The sequence below is a fragment of the Orycteropus afer genome, unplaced genomic scaffold, assembly GCF_000298275.1.
Source record: "Orycteropus afer afer isolate SDZICR_OR568_19922 unplaced genomic scaffold, OryAfe1.0 scaffold00234, whole genome shotgun sequence".
In the NCBI taxonomy this organism is placed as follows: Eukaryota; Metazoa; Chordata; class Mammalia; order Tubulidentata; family Orycteropodidae; genus Orycteropus; species Orycteropus afer.
In genome coordinates, this window is record NW_006921821.1 from 1,832,342 (window position 1) to 1,854,900 (window position 22,559).

General features: G+C 40.5%; 1 protein-coding gene across 1 annotated transcript in view; it reads right to left on the reverse strand.

Annotated features, from left to right (window-relative positions):
• PTPRM (protein tyrosine phosphatase receptor type M) overlaps positions 1-22,559 on the reverse strand; it is a 1,084,438-nt gene that overhangs the window by 11,137 nt on the left and 1,050,742 nt on the right. The window contains exons 24-31 of the mRNA XM_042782070.1: positions 19,791-19,907; positions 11,096-11,250; positions 10,702-10,837; positions 8,671-8,820; positions 7,631-7,804; positions 6,338-6,469; positions 2,467-2,592; positions 573-736 (exon numbers count right to left, since the gene is read on the reverse strand). Of these exons, the coding sequence (XP_042638004.1) occupies positions 573-736; positions 2,467-2,592; positions 6,338-6,469; positions 7,631-7,804; positions 8,671-8,820; positions 10,702-10,837; positions 11,096-11,250; positions 19,791-19,907 (1,154 nt within the window). The remainder of the gene's footprint in view (positions 1-572; positions 737-2,466; positions 2,593-6,337; positions 6,470-7,630; positions 7,805-8,670; positions 8,821-10,701; positions 10,838-11,095; positions 11,251-19,790; positions 19,908-22,559) is intronic.

Below are 22,559 nucleotides of genomic sequence, written 5' to 3' on the forward strand. Positions count from 1 at the left end.
GTAAACTGTGGTCAATGACATGTGACAATGTATATGTGAACTGCTGTATGGAAAGTGAATTTGCTCTGTAAATCTTCACCCAAATAAAAAAAAAAAGAAACCCAATGAGTCAGAATTGACTTGATGGTAGTGGGTTTGGTCTTGGTTTGGTGCTAGTAAAGCAGTTGGGATAGGGGCTCAGTTACAGCAGTCACTGAATTCTGTGGTTTAAGTACTCCTACCATGGATGATTTCAAGCTACCACTAGTTTAACAACCAGCTGGCAAAATTCCTGAAAGTCTAACAGTTGGTTCTCAGGAGCTGGTAGTAACCCAATGAACCTACCCAAATTTATCTTGGGTCCCAACACAGAGTCAGTGCTTATTTTGATGGGTGAGATACACAGTACAAATGTAAAATGCATGTATCTTGTTTTCTGCAAAGTAAATTAAAATCTAAGTGAGTGGACTGATTCTAATAAACCTGTGATCTCCTTTCGCCTAGACCTACTTATTTCTTCTCCATTTATAGTCAAACAAAAGATTGAACAGGAGATCAGCGCTGATTCTCGTTGCTGTCATTTCAGCACTTACAGGCAGTGGACCACTGTGCGGCCTTCCCCACCGTTGTACTCCTCCTGCCACTTGTCCACTTGGCGGATGAGCTTCAGGAAGGAACGCTTTGACACCGGTGTGTCCCTGTACATTGGCCAGCCCAGGAACTGGAACTGCTGCACCATTCGATATCCATCCTGGGGCTGTGAAGAGTCAAGCAACAATCAAGGAGCACAAAGAAAAAGACATTATTACTTTCTCGAATTCCAGGGGGCTGATTCTCCTTATTTGATCTTCCTGTCCACTGTTCTTTCTCACTGAGATGGTTGCCAACAGCCACCTGGCTAATCTCTCTTACCCTGGACAATCTATCCCTACAGAGGCCAGAGTGCCCCTTTTAAAATGTAACTTACAGCACACTATTCTTCTATTCAGAAGCTCTGGAGGCACATTGCCTAAGGCATTTGACTGCTAACCAGAAGGCTGGTGGCTCAAAAACCTTCCAGCCCCTCTGCAGAAAGAAGATGGGGCAAACAACTTCTGTAAATATTTACCACATTGGAAACTCAGTGGGGGTCGCTTTGAGTTGGAAGCAACTCAGTGGCAGTGGGTATTCTTCTATTCACAACCCTCAATGGCTCCTTAGTTCCTCTGGACCATGGCCCACATGACCCCACCTGACTTCTTCTCCTTAGCCCCTCTCCCAGCCCTCTCTGTCTGGGTGAACTGCTCTTACTGATGCTCCTGGTTGTGCTGTGTTCCCACCACATAAGCCTCCTTGCTGCTCCACTGCTCTGGAACCTCACCACCATACAGGCCAGCCTGTGTGGTGTAGTAAATTACATAGTGTGGCTTTTCTAGCCATAAGTCTTTGTAAGCTTCATGATGGAATTTGCCATGAGCAACTAAGTAGCTCCTGATTGTTAAATTTTCTATCTGGGGTATTTCTGTTGGGGGCAGCACAAAGTAATTTTCTGGGAAGTTTGTTCTCTCTCAGATACATAGAATTCTGATGTTGGGATTGGTTGTTTGGCCACTCTGCCAGGCTCTAAAGGGGCACTCATAGAGGCAGAAGGAATCTCCCACTGCTGGCTGAGACATGAGAGACACACATTGCTGAGAGAGAGAGAGATGTGAGAGAAACATGCTGCTGAGAGAGAGACACTGAGAGACACATGCTGCTGAGCGAGACACAATGAGAGACATGCACTGCTGGGAAGAAAGACTGAGAGAGACTATCAACTGAGAGATGGCAGGCTGAGAGAGACTGAGCGTGTTCCTGAACTTGAATTGTAGCCTGTTGCTTTCCTAATAAACCCTATAATCTGTGAATTCTGTGTGGCTACTGTAGCGAATTGTCAAGCCCAGCAGAGAGGTGGTGGGTACTGTGGGAGGAATGGTTGGTGTCAGGGTTGGTGAAAGGGCTGGTGGGAGGCAGGATGTCTGGCCTTGCAAGAATAGGCCTTGGGCTACTGATGGTGATTCTGTCTTTCTCGTATGGGGTTAGAGAAGGTCAGAAGATGGTGCCTCCCTGCCCTTTGGCACCCTGCCTTCAGGCCTTTGCATTGGCTGTCACATCTGCCGGAGAGTCCCTATCACACGACTCCCTCACTTTCTTAAGGTCTTGGCTCAAACACTATGAACTACTTCAAAAAGAATCCAGCTCTCCCTCCCGCTTATGGCCCTAGCACTCTCTACCCTTCTTTTGTTTTTCTATAGCATTTATACTTTCTAATATACTACATAATTTATTAGATCTATTATTTATTGTCTGTCTTCTTGAATGAGAATGTAAGCACTATAAGGTCAGGTAGCTTTGTTTTGTTCACTGATGTATTCCAAACTCTGAGAACAGTGCTGGGTACACTACGAATGTAAAGAATGAGAAAATATTGAAAGCATAATAATAAACGACATTGGCCATGACTCTTACTCGGGCAGCATTGTAAATACGGAATATCCTGCTGATGATGTCCTCTTCTAAATCAGCAGAAACAAACTCCACCTGGATGGGGCCATGTCTGTGTACACCATTTTCTGGCCAGTACTGGGGACATAACTGAATTTAAAACACAGAAATGTAAGGTTAATTATAAGAATAATTTTACTGCTAACAGTTTGGATAAGATCAGTATAAACATTCAGTAATTCTTAATACTTTATTGATTCACTTCACTCTCTTTCCTTTTGGCAAGTATAGTTCAGGTCTTTCTTGCTGGCTGATTCCTGAACTCCAGCTGTCCTTCTAGTAATATTTTATTTGTTTTCTCAGAAAACATCTTTTACCCATGAACCATTCTGCTTTCCAAGGAGGTCATGTGGATATAGTTCAATATATCCTTTTGTAAGGTTTCTTGCGTATGCTGGAAGGAACTCTTACCAGGCCCTGGAGAGATGTCACTGGTCACCATTACTGGAGGTAAGCTACTTAAGATGGCAGACGTGCTTTTCACATTAAAATCTCTATCTTCTATCATGGGTTTGTAGTACTGTTTATAATCATTTTGGGGGATAGGGCTATTTTGTGCCATGTTTCAGAATTGATAATAGTGTTGGGTTGCATTTTCATGTTCTCATCTAAACCCTCCCAGCTCCAAAATAGGAAATTCGGTGTAGGATGAGTAAATGTTTTGCTGTTTTACCTGGGGGTGGTTTTACCTAAAAACACAATTTCCTACAGTCCCAAACCCCAGGCCTTGGCAATACTGGTGACCAGAACTTCCGTGCAAATATAACACACAGCTTTGTGTGGTTTGAGTCATGCTAGACCTGGTGGCTAAAAAGAGAGGCACTTCCATTTCTATAAAATACGAAACTGCCCACAAAAATACTAAACTTGTAGAAAGGCAGGAAGGAAAACTGCCATAGACACATCATCTCTTTAAATTCTTTTCCTAAAAATAAAAACAAAAAACAAAACCCTGAAACTCTTAACAGGAACTTGAAGGTTGGAATTAAACTGCTGCTGGGACTTGGTATTCCACTTGCATTGTTTGAGATCTTATCTTTCTGATTTACCTGAGAAAAAACAGCTTGTGATGAGGCAAGAGGGGAAGGATTTCATTATTTTATAACCTTCTGAACCCGGAGCAGACACAAAACATATCACACAACATATCACAAAACATCACCTCATTTTAAGCAAAATGATGAGTGACACTCTTTGTACCACAAAAAGGAGAATCCACTGTTAAATTTCATTTTTAGTTGAATTTCATTTTCCAAAGGATCTAAAATCTCATTAGGAAAGGTTACAAAGGTTGATTTATGTCCAGTGTTGCAAGATAAGTTTTCAGTTCAACTGAAAGAGTAATACTTCTCTCAGTTATGAAGAAGTTTAAAGTTCTGACTCTGTGATTAAGACCGAAACGAAGGTATTTTTATGTTAGCTGAGTATATAACATTTTAGAAATGACATTTATTTATTTTAAATGATACTTCCATGAAAATTTCCTTTCTTCAGCAGCCATTTCTGGTGATGAGTTATAAAACCACCTTGTCAAACTATAGCATGCTGATGTTTATTTTCTTTCTGATACCCATTGTATATCCACTGTTAAAATTAACAGGCATTATGAGGGGAAGTTGAGATGGTAATAAAGGCTGTAACATGCACATTTGAACTGTTTTGCCCATTTTCCTATTTACTAACTTAGTTTTGTTTCTGCTTCTTCCTCAGTTCAAGTCCCTGACTAGAAGCTTGTCACTTATACTAGAAATATGAATGGCCCAGGCCAGGGCTTGGTCTTGGCACTCAGCCTTTTTTACCCTTTGCCCAAGTAAGCCAGGTAGAAAATGGCTTAAATGGTACATAACACATCCATGAGCTAGACTTATAAATACTTTAAAAAGTTGAGTGCTATTCTTGTACAAATGCAAAGCCTTTACATTCAAATGCTCAGTTTAGTATTTTCTAAGAGACCAAATCCCAGGAGCCTCTTTCTTCTCACTCTGAAATCAGCTCTGTCTGCTGCACAGAATTATATCCCTTTGTCTTGTCTACTCCAGTCAGCTAACTGTTGGTCTGAGTCCAGACAGTTTAGGTTTAGAATGCAGCTTTAGATTTCAAACACTGCTGTTCAAAAAGAACACATTAAAACCATTAAAGTCTTGTTCATGAATATGAACAAAAACCATTATGTCACTGTATTTCAGCATTCAAAATTATGGAAAAAAAACAAAAACAAAAACAGAACAATTCTAAATAGGGACCATGTCCGCTATGCCACAACTGTCTGCTGTCCGGTACTCAAGAGTTTTGAACCAGTGACATTTAACCCATGGAATTTTAAGTTAGGAAACCAGGCTCCTGGGCTCCATTACCAATTGTGTCTTTTGGTGGACCTTGTAAGCTCCCTGAGCCCTGGTGTCTGCATGTCTTTATAAATGTCTATAATCTATCCTTCTGACAGGATCAATGGGAAGAGTTCTAAATATTTAATCTCCTTAAGCAAAAGGACTAGACGAGAACAAGAAGTATTATTATTATTTCATTAACTAGCTTTCAGGATAGTCTTAACAATATAATGCTGTGCTTCAAACATAATTAAAAGCATTAGCAAACTGGGTTTAATGTCCATACCAATTATTAGTAGACTGATGGCCACAAAACTGACATTTGGAAGGACAAATCTTGCCCAATTGGAAGCTGAAATAATTCAGACCTTTTTCTTTTCTTTTTTTAATTTTCTATGTATTAAATAGGAGCTCTGGTAGCATAGTGGCTAAGGCACTTGACTGCTAACCAGAAGGCTGGCGGTTCAAACCCACCAGCCACTCCTCGGAAGGAAGGTTGGGCAATCCTACTTCCGTAGTGATACTGCCTCGGAAACCCAAGGAGGGGTCGCTATGAGTCGGGGCTGACTCGATGGCAAACAACAACAACAACAATGTATTAAACGGTAAATTAACTTGGTTCCAGAATAAGTTTATTCTTAAAACATGCTAAGTTCAAACTTTCAGTAACACCCTACGTTATGGTGGTTATGTCTATTATGGTATAACCTAAGTCCAAAGCATGAAATACAGCAATAAATCCAGCTCCTAAAGGACCATTTTGCTAATTCTCACGTAATAATACCCTTTAGGAAAACATTTCTAAGCCCATTGCTAACACTGAGTCATCATCACTGTCCAATTCTTTTTCTTCATGTTTAAGAAGAGGAGCTATGCAAAAACTCATTTATCATTCTGAACTTCTCTTATTTCCAAGCCCCAGTTTTATTTCTTTTCATCATCTTTACCAAAGAGTTGACAAAATTAATTACTATCCCATAAAATCATTCGCTTCTCTCTGTACTTCCTTGTCATTCCCACCTCCACACCCACCCATGACCCTCTCTAAATACAGGTTCGAGGTGAGCTGACCCAGAAAGTAGATAAATGCTCCACGGATGGAGTGAAGGGCTATATCACATGCTGAAGCCCTTTCTTTACTGCTCCCTAGTCTGCTCTGCTTTTCTGTCAGCTCTGATGTGTTCAGGCTCCGGTTTAGTTTTGACTGCCCACTACCTTGTCTCCCCTCTAGGCAGTGTGCCCATCCTTTTGGGACAGCCCCATGTCTGACTCCTGTCTTGCCCTGTCATTCCCACTGTCTATCATCTCTGCCTTCCTATCAGCTTTCTGCTCTAACCCTAATTCTACCTGCTTTTTTCATATTTGTATTTCAGCACCATAGTTCTCAGTTGTCATCTTGTTACCTGTGGCCTGGCAGCGGTGCCTGCGCTTCTCATATACAGACAAAGCAAACCTAGACATGACCCTGTGGCACCAGCTCTGACTACAGTAATTTATGATAGTCTCACCTGGGCAGGATCCACATCATTTAGCATAACTACAGACGTGCAGTGATAATCCAGGACCAGCCTCCAGAAGTCTTTGACTGTGTTTGGCAAAGGATGCTGGGTGACTATGAAAGCTGAAGGCTGTTTATAGCTCTGCAAACACAAACCAGAAAGATCCAAATATACCCGGAAAAATGTTATAAGATGAAGATATTTTGTACACATGGAAAACTGTGGCACAAAATATTGAACATATTTAGTAATTGTTGAGTTGTATCACCACCATCTACACCAAAATAAGCTAAATGTGAACTTATCTGCTAAATAACAGTAATATTTAGTTTGATATCAAGGAAACTTAACAAATATCTCTTAAATTTTTGATATTTCTGATAGAAGGAAATAGCACACTTATGCATAATTATTATAATGGAGAATAACTTAAATAATTAAGCATAATTAAAATAGTTCTGTTGTTAGGTGCCATCAAATCAGTTCTGACTCATAGTGACCCTGTGTATGGCAGAATGAAACACTACCTGGTTCTGTGCAGCCTCACAATTGTTGCTATGCTTGAGCTCACTGTTGCAGCCACTGTGTCAATGCACCTCATTGTGGGTAGTAACCCTCTATTTTACCAAGCATGATGTCCTTCTCCAGGGACTTCCCTAAAATCTACTTGCTTGTCATTTGTATGTGTAACAGTGCTACCTATTTCTGCCAAGAAAAGGACAGAGTTGTTCTTTACAGCTCTGGGGAGCTTCAAACAAGTTTAAATTCACTTTTATTGATATCACACTGATAGAATTGAAATTTCCACATCAGCTCTGAAAATCTTCATTCACTTTTCCATTAACTGAATAGCAAATGTTCATTCAGTTAGTGGTAAAGAGACTGACAGGAAGTAATGAGTTGTGTACGATCTGTACTGACAGGCAATTTTCCCCCCACGTTAATTACTGCCAAAGTTAGGAAGAAAGGAGACTAAAATAATGCTGCAAACCACATTATCCCACCTTACTGCCTCAGCGACTTAACAGCTGTCTCTTGCTCTCTGGTCAGCAGGTTAAAAATTTAAGTGCTCTTAGAGTAACTGGGACATGTTTCATTTATCAATACTTCCAGATTGGTTGTCTCTGAGAGACCGAGAACCTCAGCACTGACATCAAAACATATGTGGAAACTAAAATGCACTTGGCTGAATAGAAAGTTTGTGTCAAAAAGAGAAAAAAAGCAGGTGAGTAGAATAAGAGGGCCCAGTCCCCACGAGAGAACAAGGCTTTCCTGTCCTTCTGTGGAGGATGGAGGGCTTACGTCCATTAGTGCGGCGTTGATGTAGTTGCTGCTCTCCCCGTCGATTGTGATGAGGAAGGGCAGGCATCGGTCTGGGGGAAGGATGTCCATGCACCGATTCTTCTCATGATTCCGTGGCAAAAGCGCTATACTGCAGTCCTCCACACGCAGTGTTGGCGTCACCATGTTTAGGGTCTACATGACCAAAGACAGACTTGAAGGAGTGATGCCCTGACATTTGTCTTATGTTCAGAATGCAAAAGACCCAAGTTTCCTGCAGCTACTACAAGGTAGTCCCCTTTTCCCCTCATCCCCCCACAGGCACACACACCACAGGCACACAGACGTATATACACACCCATACACAATCACACACTCCTAAAAGGGGGCTTTGTCACTTTTCAATCACTAGATCTCATCCATAGACAGCACCCATCAGAAAAAAGGGCCAGTGGCAGAGGCATAGGGGCCATGACGATCCTTAGGATTAAGTGCCATCAAGTCTGACTAGAGCTGGACATCTGGGGAGTTGGAAGGTAAAAAAGTTGAGAAATAGTTTGGCCCTGCAGCCAGGTACATTTAGACAAAGCTTGAATAGAAGACTTCTATGAAGAAACACTGCCCAGGCAGTTTTCTTAATGCACATTTCTATGGTTTGACTGTACTCATGGTTACACTGTAAACAACGGGTCCTGGGTATGTAGGGACACTTTGGTTTCTACTTTCAAGGGGGAAGAAAGGACCTTTTAGATCAGTGGTTCTTACCTAGGCAATTCACCCCACCCCCAGGGACATTTGGTAATGTCTGGGCACATTTTTGGATGTCACAACTGGAGGTGGGGTGATGGTGCTACTGTTACTTAATAGGTAGAGGTCAGGGATGATGTTAAATGCCCTAAACACAGGACAGCCCCCCAAACAAGGAATTATCTGGCCCCAAATGTCAATAGCGCTAAGGTTGAGAAATCCCATGTTAGTTCAAAGGTCTAAGGGCTGACTTAGAGATCCTTCATAAGGAGTAAGGTTACAGCCCACCTGCCTCTCCCTTTGACATGACTTACCCGAAATTCTTCTTTAATCTGGCTTGAATTTGTCTGAGGGTCCAGTTTGTTCATATCATAATACAGAGACCTAACTTGGGAAGCAGGGACAGAGGTGTCTCCACAAAGACAGGCTTCTAGGATTGCATCGTGGATGAACACATATTGCTCCTGGTGAAGCAGACAGGACCAGTTAGTGATAGAGAAATCAAAGCAATCAAGGGGGAGAGAGGAGGAAGGAAAACACAGCAACAGTTTTAACTCCACATGATCCAGATAAGAAAACAGTGGTCTATCATAGACAACAAAGTCTGGCAGAGAGAAATGAGGCCTGAGCATCTGACTACCAGGAGAGTGGGTATACTATTCCAGTGTCAGTATTTCTGTTCCTATAATGGCCCAGTCGGGCAAATCACCTACTGGCCACGTGTGGCTGTACAAAAGGAGGAAAGGACAAACAGAGGTTCCAAGCAGAAGTATTTTACTGATTGACCAAAAGCAATTAAACTCATCGCCATCCAGTCAATTCCAACTCACAGTAACTCCCATTGGGTTTTGGGGTGGTCTATCTTTATGGAAATAGATTGCCCCATCTTCCTTCTGTGGTGTGGCTGGTGGGTTTAAATCGCCAGCCTTCTGGTTAGCACTCAAATGTTAAAGGCAATTAGGTACTGTAAATATCAGAGCAAGCACCATAATACTGCAATAAATGTGCTTAAAAAATATATCTCAATTCTGACTCCAGTAACTTGGAACTCAGTATTTCAGGTGTGAAATGAGCAGAATTTTACCTCTGCAATGAAAATATTTGCTAATCAAATTACTCTTGTAAAGAAGGTCCAGGAAAATTTGACACTACTATGAAAACAAAATGTTCTAAGCACTTAGAACCACTTATTTTAAAACATTGACTAATGTGATAATTACAAAAGCCCTTAAATGGCCATAGAAGAGCTCTTGTATATATGCTAAATAAATCCACAGTTCAAAAACAGGTTGTCTCATTCTGAATTGGCATCGACTTTCCCTACAACTAATCAGTAAAGTTTTACCATATTTATTATTGCTCTTTAGTTACATTAGATATAAAAAGGCTCTTATTACAGAACATCTAAAATAAGAGGATCAAGAGAAAACGGATGTGGTAACGTGATCAACTGTAAAGTACATTAAAAAGAAATTATCATTATCTTTAAAAAAATATTCCCGTCCCAAAGAAAAGAGACTATCAGAGCAGCACTGACAGTTTCTACTCTTTTTCTTTCTTTTTAAAAAAAGAAATGAAATTATGTGCCCAGTGGTTTTTGTAGACTGTATCACACAATCTAAAAATGGATTATTAATCATCCCTCATTCTACTACCTAAATCATTTATCAGGTGGTGGGTGTAACGTACTAAAAGCGATAAATTATTAGTAAAAATATGAACTTCGCAGAGCAGAATTAAATACTAGTTCTCAAAAACTGAAATTCCTGATACACCTTAAATTTAAATCCTGAAACACCTTGTATTCTGGTTCATAGAGTTAACCTAGGTGACATACAGTACTTCTACAAATCAGGAAATTCCCACGATGCTAGGCTAATGGATAGAAGTTTAGAGACCAGGGGCCACCACCCCTGGAGAAAAACAAAATGTAAAGAGATTACCCTATAGCCACTTCGTAGATGCCTGGCTATTCTCAGAAGTGGCCTTTCCCTGGTTATCAGCTTGTTAAAAGATTTTTAAAAAAATGATATAGGAACTCTGAATGCTAATGTAGAGACTCCAACCTGGCCCTATGAGCCAGAACATGGAGCAAATTAAGGCTTATGTCTGCAGACTCTGTTACCTGCAAAAACCCTGGCTTTTTTATTTGATAATGAAAGGAAAAATGAAATGAAGGAAGGAAGCAAGCAAACAAAGAGAGCAGGAAACAGGGATTGCCAGGTATGTCATTTTTCCTTCTTGGGAGTTTTGTAGAGATAACTGCCAAGATTTCACTCCTCATGCTTCTGGGAGGAAGAGGCATTAGGGACCAGAGCTCCAGGATTGAGGGTACCCTGATGTACCTCCGTCTGCACCATGTTCACCCTCCGTGAACGCAGCTCCCGGACACAGTTATAGATGTCCACCACTCCTTCTCTTTCTGCCATGTCCAACATGATATCAATGACGATGAAACAGCCGGTCCGCCCTGCACCAGCACTGAATAAAAAGAAATCTCTGTCAGTAGATGGAACAGGGACCACTGTGCTTTTCCTTCTTTTTAAAAATTTTTATTGAGATAAAATTCACATACAAAATTAACCATTTAATGTGTACAACTCAGTGATATATAGTGCATTCACAACGTTGTGCAACCATCCCTTCTATCTGGTTTCAGATAGTTTCATCACCTCTGAAGGAGAACCTGTACCCATCAACCACTGTGTTTCTTTTAAGAGGCCCTGACACTCTGCTTACCTACAGTGCACCACCAATGGACCCGCATTGGGTGGGCTCTTGGACTTGACTTGCCGGACGAATCCCAGCAGCCCGGTAGCATGGTATGGGACACCATGATCAGGCCAGCCAGTGAAGTGAAATTGTCTGATCTCCCGGATTTCATGAACCCCTCTCTGCCCATAAACCGCCAGCCACACATAGGAGGGGAACAAAGGAAAATAAGTGATAAGCAAGAGCAACTAGGAGAGTGCAATGTACCTCTAAACAGTAAGCCTAGAGCTAGAAAACTCTGAATAATGCTGGGGAAGAAGGTCATTCTTAGGATTTAATACACAATTTGAAAGCCTTATCACTTAGGAAGATGTTTGTGAGTATGAAAGGGGAGGTGATGGTTGGGTAAAATGCAAATTTACATGTGTAATTCCAGCAAAATGATAGATCTCCCTTTTTTTTTTTTTTTAAATTGTGATTTGGGTGAAGATTTACAAAGCAAATTCACTTTCCATACAGCAGTTCACATATATTTTGTCTCATGACACTGACTACAGTTTATCACAATGCAACAGCTCCCCTCCCACTTCCTCCCCATACTTACCTCTTCCCCATGTCCATACCTCCATGCACTCGCTGCCCCCTGTGCATAAGCAGCCCTTCTTTCTCCCATGATTGTTCTCTCTAAGGAGAGTATCTATTTGAGGTAAATGTTCAACTCATATGCCTGTCTTTTGTTTGGCTGGAAACCACAGGTGTGGTGGGTTCAATTCCAGACCTGAAGGGCAGTTAGGGGCCATAGTCTCAGTGGTTCCAGCAGGCTCTATTGGACCGGAAAACCTGGTCCCCCCACCTTTTTTTCCCCTCCAAATAATTTTGAGTTTTGTACCACATCGTTCTCCCTCTCTATCAAGGATCTCCTACACAGATCTCCTTCCAAGTGGATGACAGTGGTAGCTGGGCACCATCTAGTTCTTCTGGTCTCATAGTCGTGTAAGCTGCAGATCGGATGGTGTACTAGTTGCTAGGACTAATTGTTTCCATGAATTTTTGGTTTTCTTCATTCTTCTTGGCTCTGGATGAGAAGAGACCAATTGTTGCATCTAGATGGCAGCTTGCAAGCTTTTAAGATCTCAGTCGCTACTCTCTACAGTAGGAGGTAGAACAATGTTTTGTGTAGTATGGTATGCCACTTGAGCTTGATATCCTCTGTAACTATGGTCCCAAGCCTTCAGGTTCAACTACTCAGTCCCTCTGGGTAGCTGGCTGTGACCAAGCAGTGACCACAACCTTGCCCCTTGTCAGCTCTACTATACACCTGGGAATTCTGATCATTCACATAAACTTATAGGACCATCATCTGCCAACCCTATACATGTTCTTGGATACATTCCCCATTTCATAGACATACATAATCTTTCAGCCTGTCCAACCATCTATCCACCCATATACCCATGTTTGCCTTCACTGACAATGCAGTACTATCTGTGCAAAAGAGTTCATATTTGTTGTCTATACCTCCCATGTACCTCTCTATGTCTTTCTCATCCTCAATGCTGCCATATTGGTCACTCACATTTGGTACATTGCCCTTCTCTTCACCCAAATCACTATTTTTCTCTATCTACCTAACAGCAGTCCCTCCCTTCCCCTCTCACCCCTGGTAACCAACAAAGAAAATTTCCTTCTATAGATAAACCTTTTCTTAACTTTTACAGTAAGGGACTAATAATACAATATTTGTCCTTTTGTGATTGACTTATTTCACTCAGCATAATGTCCTCCAAGTTCATCATGTTATGCGGTGTTTTGCAGATTTGACATATTCTTTAGTGTTGCATAGTACTCCATTGTGTGTATGTACCATAGTTTGGTTATCCATTCCTCAGTTGATAGACACCTAGGTTGTTTCCATCTTTCGGCTACTGTAAATAGTGCTGCAATGAACACTGGTGTGCATATATCTGTTCTTGTCATGGCTCTCACTTCTTTAGGGTATATACCTAGTAATGGAATGCCTGGGTCAAATGGTATTTCTCATTCCAACTTTTGAAGGAATCGCCATACTGCTTTCCACAATGTTTGTACCATTTTACAGTCCCATCAGCAGTGTATGAGAGTCCCAATCTCTCCACATCCTCGCCAGCATTTGTTATTTTCTGTCTTGTTGAACTTTGCTACTAGTGCTGGAGCAAGATGGTATCTCATGGTTGTTTTGATTTGCATCTCTGTAACTGCCAATGATCATGAGCATTTCTTCATATGTTTGTTGGCTGCTTGAATATCATCCTTGGTGAAGTGTCTATTCATGTCTTCTGCCCATTTTTTAATTGGATTGTTCGTCTTTTTGTTATTGAGGTGTTGGAGTTTTCTATAAATTCTAGAGATAAGTCCCTTGTCAGATATGTTATTACCAAATATGATAGATCTCTTTTATTCTTTGTAGTTCATTTCTATAAAGTAGGATTTGTGAAAGTTTATGTGTCACTGAGAGCCTATTGTATATTATGAGGTGAGTCACAGAACAGGGACCTAAAGGAATTGAAGGATGTCTGTGTCTTCCAAAGTAGCTACTGAAATGCAAGACCCTTGTTCTGGGTCTCTTGTATTCTCAAATCTCTTTGTACAGGACTTCCAACAGGGACACCCATGGTAGGTACCCTGTAATGTTGGCTGTATGTCTGAAAGAGGGCTACTATCAAAATAAGTACATCAGGGAACCCATTTTCATTTATAACTGTTAGGTTTCTCCTTTAATTCAGGTAAACACTGAACCCATTCATTCAATCACCAACAACTGGAATGACTAGATGGCTTCAGGCATGACTCTCAGTGCTAGTCTCCAGAGGTCTGAGGACATGGCCTCCTGTCTTCAAAGGGGTGTCATAACTGCTTGTGGGAAGCAGGCAATATATACCATGGAAATCAAGAGTTATACTGGCTGAAAATCAATGTTAGAATAGTAAATTGGAGAGGGTTGCCTGGTGATTGAACTGAAGGCAAGGCAAAAAGAGAGATAACTTATGGTTTTGATCTATAGACACCAATTTTTCTTCTTTCTAGATATGAATCTATATATTAAGATGATGTTTTAAAAGCAAAAGAGTGTTTTGAACACAAAAATTATTTCCAGAATCAAGGCTAGTGTCATTTTGTGATCAAATTTTACTTCCTTCTTTCCCTTATTCAAGAAGAGTTTAGCAAGTACCATATTTGTGTAAGATGTCCTAAGTCTGGTGTTATGTATCTTAAAATTAAATACCTACTAGCCTTATTATGGGAGCTCTGGTGGTATAGTGCCTAAGGCATTTGACTGCTAACCAGAAGGCTGGTGGTTCAAACCCACCAGCCACTCCTCAGAAGGAAGACTGGGCAATCTATTTCTGTAGAGATACTGCCTCGGAAACCCAAGGAGGGGTCGCTATGAATTGAAACTGACTTGACGGCAGTGAGTTTTATAGTTATAAACTTATTATAAAGGAGCTCTGGTTGCATAGTGGATAAGGCATTTGGCTGCTAACCAGGAGGTCAGTGGTTCAAATCCACCAGCTGCTCCATTGAAAGAAGATGGGGTGATCTACTTCCATAAAGATTTACAGCCTCGGAAACCCAATTATTTCACCATGAGTTGGAATCAAATCGATGGCAGTGATTTTGGTATTTTTAAAAACTTTATTATAAGGAGCTCTGGTGGTGTAGTGCCTAAGGCATTTGACTGCTAACCAGAAGGCTGGCAGTTCAAACCCACCAGCAACTCCATGGAAGGAAGATTGGGTGATCTACTTCCGAAGTGTTATCGTCTTGGAAACCCAAGGAGGGGTTGCTATGAGTTGGATCTGGCTCCATGGCAGTGAGTTTGGTTTGGTTTTTGGTCTGGTGGTATAGTGGGTAAGGTATTTGGCTGCTAAGCAGAAGGCTTGTGGTTCAAACCTACCAGCTGCTCTGTGGGAGGAAGATGAAGCAATCCACTCGTGTAAAGATTTACGACCTTGGAAACCAATGGGGGACACTATGAGTTGGAACTGACTGATGGCAGTGGGTTTGTTTTTCTAGGGTTTTTAACCTTATTACATTCACCATCAGTTATTATTCACAAACATATCAGTGAGAAAAGAAATTCAGAATTTTTATGTGCTTTGAAATAGTAGCAAAGGCAAACAATTATCTAATTTAAGGTAAGATTTATTGGCTATCAGTGTGTTAATAATGTGTTTGTTTACTTTTGGATGGGGTAGTGAAGTGACCACTGGATGGTTCTAGCTTTGAATTCTCTGAATTCCAAATACTTCCAATTAAGGAGAGAACCTCACATGTGTTTTAAGAAGGAACTGCCATTTTTAATACTTTAGGTGCAGAGAGTTGAAAGTAGATGTTTTCCTAAGAGCAAAAACCAAACCAAACCACTGCTGCTGATTCCAATTTATAGTGACCCTATACCAAAAAAAACCACCCAAAATTACTCCCATCAAGTTGATGCTGACTCATAGCCACCCCTGTTGGGTTTCTGAGGAGGTCAATCTTTATGGAAGTAGATTGGCCCATCTTCCTTCCATGGAGTGGCTGGTGGGTTTGAACTGCCAACATCCTGGCTAGCAGTCAAATGCCTTAGGCACTATACCACCAGAGCTCCCTATGAAAAAAGCCCAAAAAACCAAATTCACTGCCATCGAGTCAATTCCCACTCATAGTGATCCCCAGAGTGGCTGGTGGGTTTGAACCGCAACCTTCTGGTTAGCAGACAAATGCCTTAGGCACTACGGCACCAAAGCTCCTTCAGAGCGCCCTATGGGATGGAGTAAACTGCTCCTCCATAGGGTTAACAAGGCTATAAATCCTTATGGAATCAGGCTGCCACATCTTTCATCCAAGGAACAGCTCAAACTGCCAATCTTGGGTTAGCAGCGAAGCACTTTAACTGCTGTGCCACCAGGGCTCCTGAAAGAACATGAAGAATGTGAAATTTTTAAATTGATTTGAATTGATGGGTTTTAACTGACATTTACAGTAAGTTAAAGGTCAGCAGAACAGAAAACAGTTTGCCATTCCAGTCATAGACTGCCCATAGATCATCTGGAAATTGGTAAATAAGTGTTAATTTTCAGGTAAGCCCTTGTTACTACTATTTATAAAATAAAAACTATGTTGCATAAAAAAATTATAATGTGTTAGTTTAATAGCTCACAAATGCTGAGGCTTTATTTCTCTGTGAGATGCTACTCCTTAATGGAGTTTAAGGATTGAGATATTAAACAGTCAGGGAGTCACAAATGATAATCTACGCTGTCATCTGCCAAACACGCTCTATGACCCCAGAATCATATGGTTCAGTGGTTCCAAAACTCAAAACATCAAAACTCACTGCCGTCGAGTCGGTTCCGACTCATAGAGACGAAATTTCCTATCACTGAAACCATGGTAATATTTGTCCATTCCCAACTCTTGATTAGAATACGTAGAGCTGGCCTGGAACACTTCCAAACCCATAGAACACTTCCCTTAGGACTATGTATGGTGACTCTGGCAGTGATGCTCTCACTGTAATAAATATCTATTTATTTCAGAGAGGGCATTACTCCCTTGTAGTGTTTTTGCTCTGCTTTGTACTTGTTTTATTTTTTAGCATGTCCCTTTCTAGTTTTGCTAGATTTCAGCTCCAGCATCCCCAAGTGCTGAACTCCATCCATCTTGAGATGGGCCCCTAGCTGGTCTCTTCAAGACTCATTTTCTGAGCAAGGCAAATAAATGTCAGTTTCTGGTATCCATAAAACTTTTTCTCAAACAACTACCCCTCGCTAATGTGTTCACTATAGGATTAGCAAAGGAAACTACCCCCGAGCCAACTCTTAATTCTTGTTCATTATCATTTTTCCTTTTGATGTTTTGCAATACATTGGTAGGGAAAAAAAAACATAGGTGTGAGCAGTGACCACAAAACAAATAGTTCCCAATTGATATCCATTATATTTTTCATTATAACAAGTATAATGCTATATAAAAAAAAGGATAAATTTCTAGATTTTTTAAAAAAAAGACATATATATATATATATATATATATATATATATATATAAACCAAAGATTATTAGTGTTTACCAGGGGTAGGAAGGAGGGGAAAAGGGGATGCTTTTGTTTATGGGGCATTCAATTTATGCTAATGGTGGTGGAATATTTTGGAAAAGGATAGCAATAAGGATGGCACAACATGACAAATGTCATCAATGTCCCTGAGCTGTAAATGTGGATGTTATGTTGGCGAATGTCTTGTTATGTATGTTTTCACCACAATAAAGGTAAAATAAAATAAAATAAAAAAGTGATACTTATTTTTCCATGTAACATAGCAGAAGGAAGAACCCAAGATGTATGTAGTGCTAGTGTAAAGTGGGTGCTTAATTTGTATTTGTGGAGGGAAGAATCACTCTTTCCATATTCTGTCTCTGAGGCAGTAGGATCACTGCCTCCTCTGAGCACCAGGCATTTCCTAGAGAGAAAGCCTCCAGTGTCCATTGTCAGCTTCCTTCCTGCCTGCTGTAGAAAAGGGATAGGTTCAACAGAGAACCTTGATCCTCAGCGATTTGGGATCTGCTTTCCTCATGACATGATGGGCACCGCATGTTATTTAAAATTTGTTTGGTTTTAAGTCATCAGCTATGTGGGAAAGGGAAGATGACAATCAGATGCAAAACAGGAATTTATCAGTTTTCAAACTGCACTGCGTTTGCTTGTTTTGCAGAGTAAAGCACAAATTCATTTTTTCACCTTTAGGTCCCCCAGTGGAACATACTCTCAAAATAGAATCAGATTTGCAGGAATCTCAAAAATACATGCTTGACTATTTTTTTTCTTTCTCCTCTAATGAGAGTTTAAAACCTATGCGAAGAGCTCCACAAGAGTACTAATGATTTGTTTTTCTTAAAGATTCCAATTGCCCAGTTAGAAACTAACATGTCATTTTGATTTCCCCAAATGTATTAACAAGCTCTCCTTCCTCCCCTTCCTTCCACCACCTCTTCATTGGCTGTCTAATGACTAAAATAACTGGGTATTTCAGAAACATTATGTGCAGCTGGGGATGCAGGAGAGTACAGAAGAGGTTAAAAAAGAGCAAACAAACAAACAAACCCTTCCTTTAGCAACAGAGATGCATTTTCAGCTTATTAGAGGGCTGACTATTGTTCAAAGAACTCTGAGTTTAAGTGATAGCTTTTGGATGATTTTTTTTTTTAAGAAAAAAAAAAAACAACTGAGGGTCTTTTATCACTATCTATTTTAATGCAGTTATTCATGAGTGCTCTTGCCAAAAGCCATACAAAAATCCTCTATGTGTTCCCCCCCCCCAATCCTGCCTAAGAAGAAGAAGAAGAAAAAAAGTGACATCAAAGTGTGAGGCTCAGAATTTGAAGAATTGAGTCCACCAGAACTCCACATTCTTTGAAGTCTCCAAGCCTCCTACCAGCTTATTAAAAAAGACAGGCCAAGAAAAGAAAAAAAATGCTAAATAGTATGAGAAGCAGATTAAAATAAAGTCTTTTCAGCCTTGTGATTCTATGATAAATATGGATTTGCAAACCAGGATAGGTAGTTCAAAAAACCAGGGGAAATTGCTCAGTAAAGCAGATGCTGCAGTTCCCTTGATTTCCTAAATTGCCCTTGCTAATCCAAAAAGTGTAGTTATATGCAATAAGAATACCGAGTAGAGAGGAAGGCCAAGCACCAAGTGCCCAGTAGTCCATTATATAAGGCAGGTGCTCACTCCAAGGGGACCTGGTACTGTTAAAAGAGGGCAGGCTTTCACTGAACACATTCATGACAAAATGGCCATCTCCTGTTCAGATGTGCTCAGCTCTGCAGAATCAGCTCCTGATTTAACAGTCTGTAGACCTCAGAGACAAAATGAGGACTGGAAGGCAGAGTGCTCCATAGCCACATCGCCTCCAGTGTCTCTCCACAGCCTACCTGTGTGACACTTTCCTTGACAGACTGCGGTTGGCTTACTTACAGCCCCTTCCAATGTCAGCAGAAAGAGGGGGATTGAGAAAGTTCACTGTTATACCCTACAATGCTTCCCAGAGAAGAAGCTCATCCATGCACATGGGATGAGGCCAAGCAGAGCCACAGCATAGCACTCCTGATGCAACACCAACAATTGCAAAAGACTAAACTCAAATGGGAGTGAGGATAACTGAATGTATTGTTCATGCAAGAGTTTCCCATATCTCATGGCCAATTAGCCATTTGTGTTTCCAAGCAGGGTATTTCTACCTGGAAAATCTATCAGTCCACATTAAACTTTAGCTTTGCAAAGTCTCAAAGAAGCAGAGGTGTTCCAGGAGAAGTTAGGGCTTGTTTCTTAACAATGGCACTAACTCACTAATGGGAAACCCATATGAACATACAACATGAAGGAAATTTATCCAACTGTCTATAAGCAAAGAGAGAGATGGGTAGAACAAAATAAATAAATAAAGGTAATAGGCAAATAGACATTATCTTTTGTTTAATTACAAATTACAAATTCTTATAAAATGAGAATGATTTGCTGCGAAGATGGAACTGAGCTCTTACAGAACCAGAGGACAAGATACAATCTTGAGAAATCACTAGCTATAGCCTACCTGCATTCAGGTGTGACCACATATAAATTATCCTATCTATGTTAATGAGGCTAATATAGTACAAGTAACATCTGACTATAGCTTTTTAAAGTAGTATAAAAACTTACCTTTTCAACAGCAAATGTTCTTATCACATATTCTGCTAGTAGCTCTGTTTCTATTAGGGTAACTTTAATGTCTTTATATATCTCTGTGTCATCTGGCCAGTATTTGCAGCATTTGACCTTTAGAAAACACAAAGGAAATCAACAGTTTAAGGTTTTTTTTTTTTGAAGTTCCCCCAGTGTTAGGTCACTAGAATTTATAGGGTAAAATCTGCACACATAATCCAAAGGTAAGCTGTAAACTCAAGAGCAAGATCTATTTTAGGTCATCCATGTTTATTTTCTTTTCCTCTCCCCAGAAGAAAACAAAATTTGAGTTACAGGAGGGCAAAACCTAAAAACATGGTCTAAAGTGAAAACAAATTTTGTTTATATTGAAATATTCCAGTTATAGGACCCATTTATTTCCTGTGTATCTCTACTAAGGAGATGGGCTGGAAAAATAAAATATAAAAGGCAGTGTGCAATATGCTGTTGTTGTTGTTGTTATTTGCCATCAAGTCGGCCCTGACTCATAGCGACCCCTCCTTGGGTTTCCGAGGCAGTATCACTACGAAAGTAGGAATGCCCAACCTTCCTTCTGAGGACTGGCTGGAGGGTTTGAACCGCCAGCCTTCTGGTTAGCAGTCAAGTGCCTTAGGCACTATGCTACCAGAGCTCCTATGCTAGCTCTCTGAATTGCAGATTTCTTCTATTTCAGGCATGGACTGACATTCTTTGAGAGAGGTGAACAAAGGAATCAAAGACAACACTAGAGATTACTTTGTTTTTCTCTCCGAAGAAGGAAGTGGCTTTCCCATGTTGGAACTTTAGATTGATTTTAATTTCAGTAAATTCAATATATAAAACTTGATAAAATATAAGCAGTTTTTTCATATTATCTGAAGTCCCCGACCTAAGGATTTTTTTCAGGTGGAAGAAATTTTGTTTGACTTGGCCCTTCCTAGCTTTGTTGGGAGCAGAGAACAGCCAGAGCATTGGGGGTGGAGCAGGGGGGGGCAGGGAGAAGAACTCTCCCCTGAGATTCCACCCATAGCCTTTTCTATTCACTTTATTCTCAATTCCTGGCAGTTCCCACCATTCCCATAGTTGCCCTTCCATGGATGAATTTCTACTCTGGCCCTATTGGCACATGCTGAATTCTATTTCTAACTTCTTTTGTGGACATCTTTTTGATTGTCCTGGCATCACCTCAAAGGCAGTATATCCAAAAGAGATTTTTTTTGTCCCACATAAATTCCTGTCTTCCTGACTTCCTATGTTAACAGCACTACACTTTCTCTAGTTTGTTGTTGTTAGCTGTCTTCAAATCTGCCCTGACTCATGGTGGGTGGTCCCATACACACATTAAGTGAAATGCTGGTGGTCCTGCACCATCCCGATAACAGGTTGTGAACTGGACTGTTCTGATTCCCTCATTGCAGCTTTGACTTCCTCCTTCAGTACCATTGGCTCTAGATCATATGCCACCTCCGGAAAAGGATGAAGATTGACCAGTTCTTTTTGGTACAGTGACTCTGTGTATTCCTTCCATCTTCTTTTGAGGTTCCCTACATCATTTAATGTTTTGCTCTTAGAATCTTTCAATATTGCAACTTGAGCCTTAATTTTTTTCTTCAATTCTTTCAGCTTGAGAAATGCCTAGTGCGTTCTTCCCTTTTGGTTTTCTAACTCCAGGTCTTTGCACATTTCATTATAGTTATTGGCTTTGTCTTCTTGAGCTGCTCTTTGAAATCTTTGGTTCAATTTTTTATCTTGTCATTTCTTACATTTGCTTTAGTTACTCTCCACTCAAGGGCAAGTTTCAGAGTCTCTTCTGTCATCCATTTTGGTCCTCTCTTCTTTTGTTGTCTTTTTAGTGACCTCTTGCTTTCTTCATGGATGATGCTCTTGATGTCATTCCACAATTCATCTGGTTTCCAGTCACTGGTGTTCAATGCATCAAATCTATTCTTTAGATGGTCTCTAAATTCAGGAGAAATATATTCAAGATCATATTTTGGCTCTTGTGGACTTGTTTTAATTGTCTTTAACTTCAAGTTGAACTTGAATATGAGCAGTTGATGGTCTGTTCCACAATCTGCTCCTGGCCTGGTATTGGCTGAAGAGACTGAGCTTTTCCACTGCCTCTTGCCACAGATGCAGTCAATCTGATTCCTGTGTGTTCCATCTGGTGAAGGCCATGTGTACAGCTGCCGTTTGTGTTGTTGAAAAAGGTGTTTGCAATGAACAAGTCGTTGGTCCTGAAAAATTCTATCATGCGAGTTCCAGCATTATTTCTGTCACCAAGGCCAAAGTTTCCACCTACCGGTGATTCTTATTTGTTTCCAACTTTTGCATTCCAGTCACCAGTGATAATTAACACACCCTTACTGCAAGTTTGGTCAATTTCAGACTACAGAAGTTGATAAAATTCTTCAATTTACTCATCTTTGGCTTTGGTGGTTGATGCATAAATTTGAATAATAGTCATATTAATGGGTCTTCCTTGTAGGCGTATGGATATTATCCTATCACTGACAGCATTGTATTTCAGGACAGATCTTGAAACATCCTTTGTGATGATGAAAGATTATCACAAAGAAGAAGAGTATCTCTGGGCAATAGTTTTGGGGGATCCTTCAGTCTCAACCACACCAATAGATCTATTTTTATTTTTAGTGACTTGAGGTTTTGCATCTATTGGCCTTGATTAGAATGGTTGGTAGTTGTAGCCAGGCACCATCTCGTGTCTTGCTCTCTGGGTAGATAAGCCTTTCATTTGTGTTACTC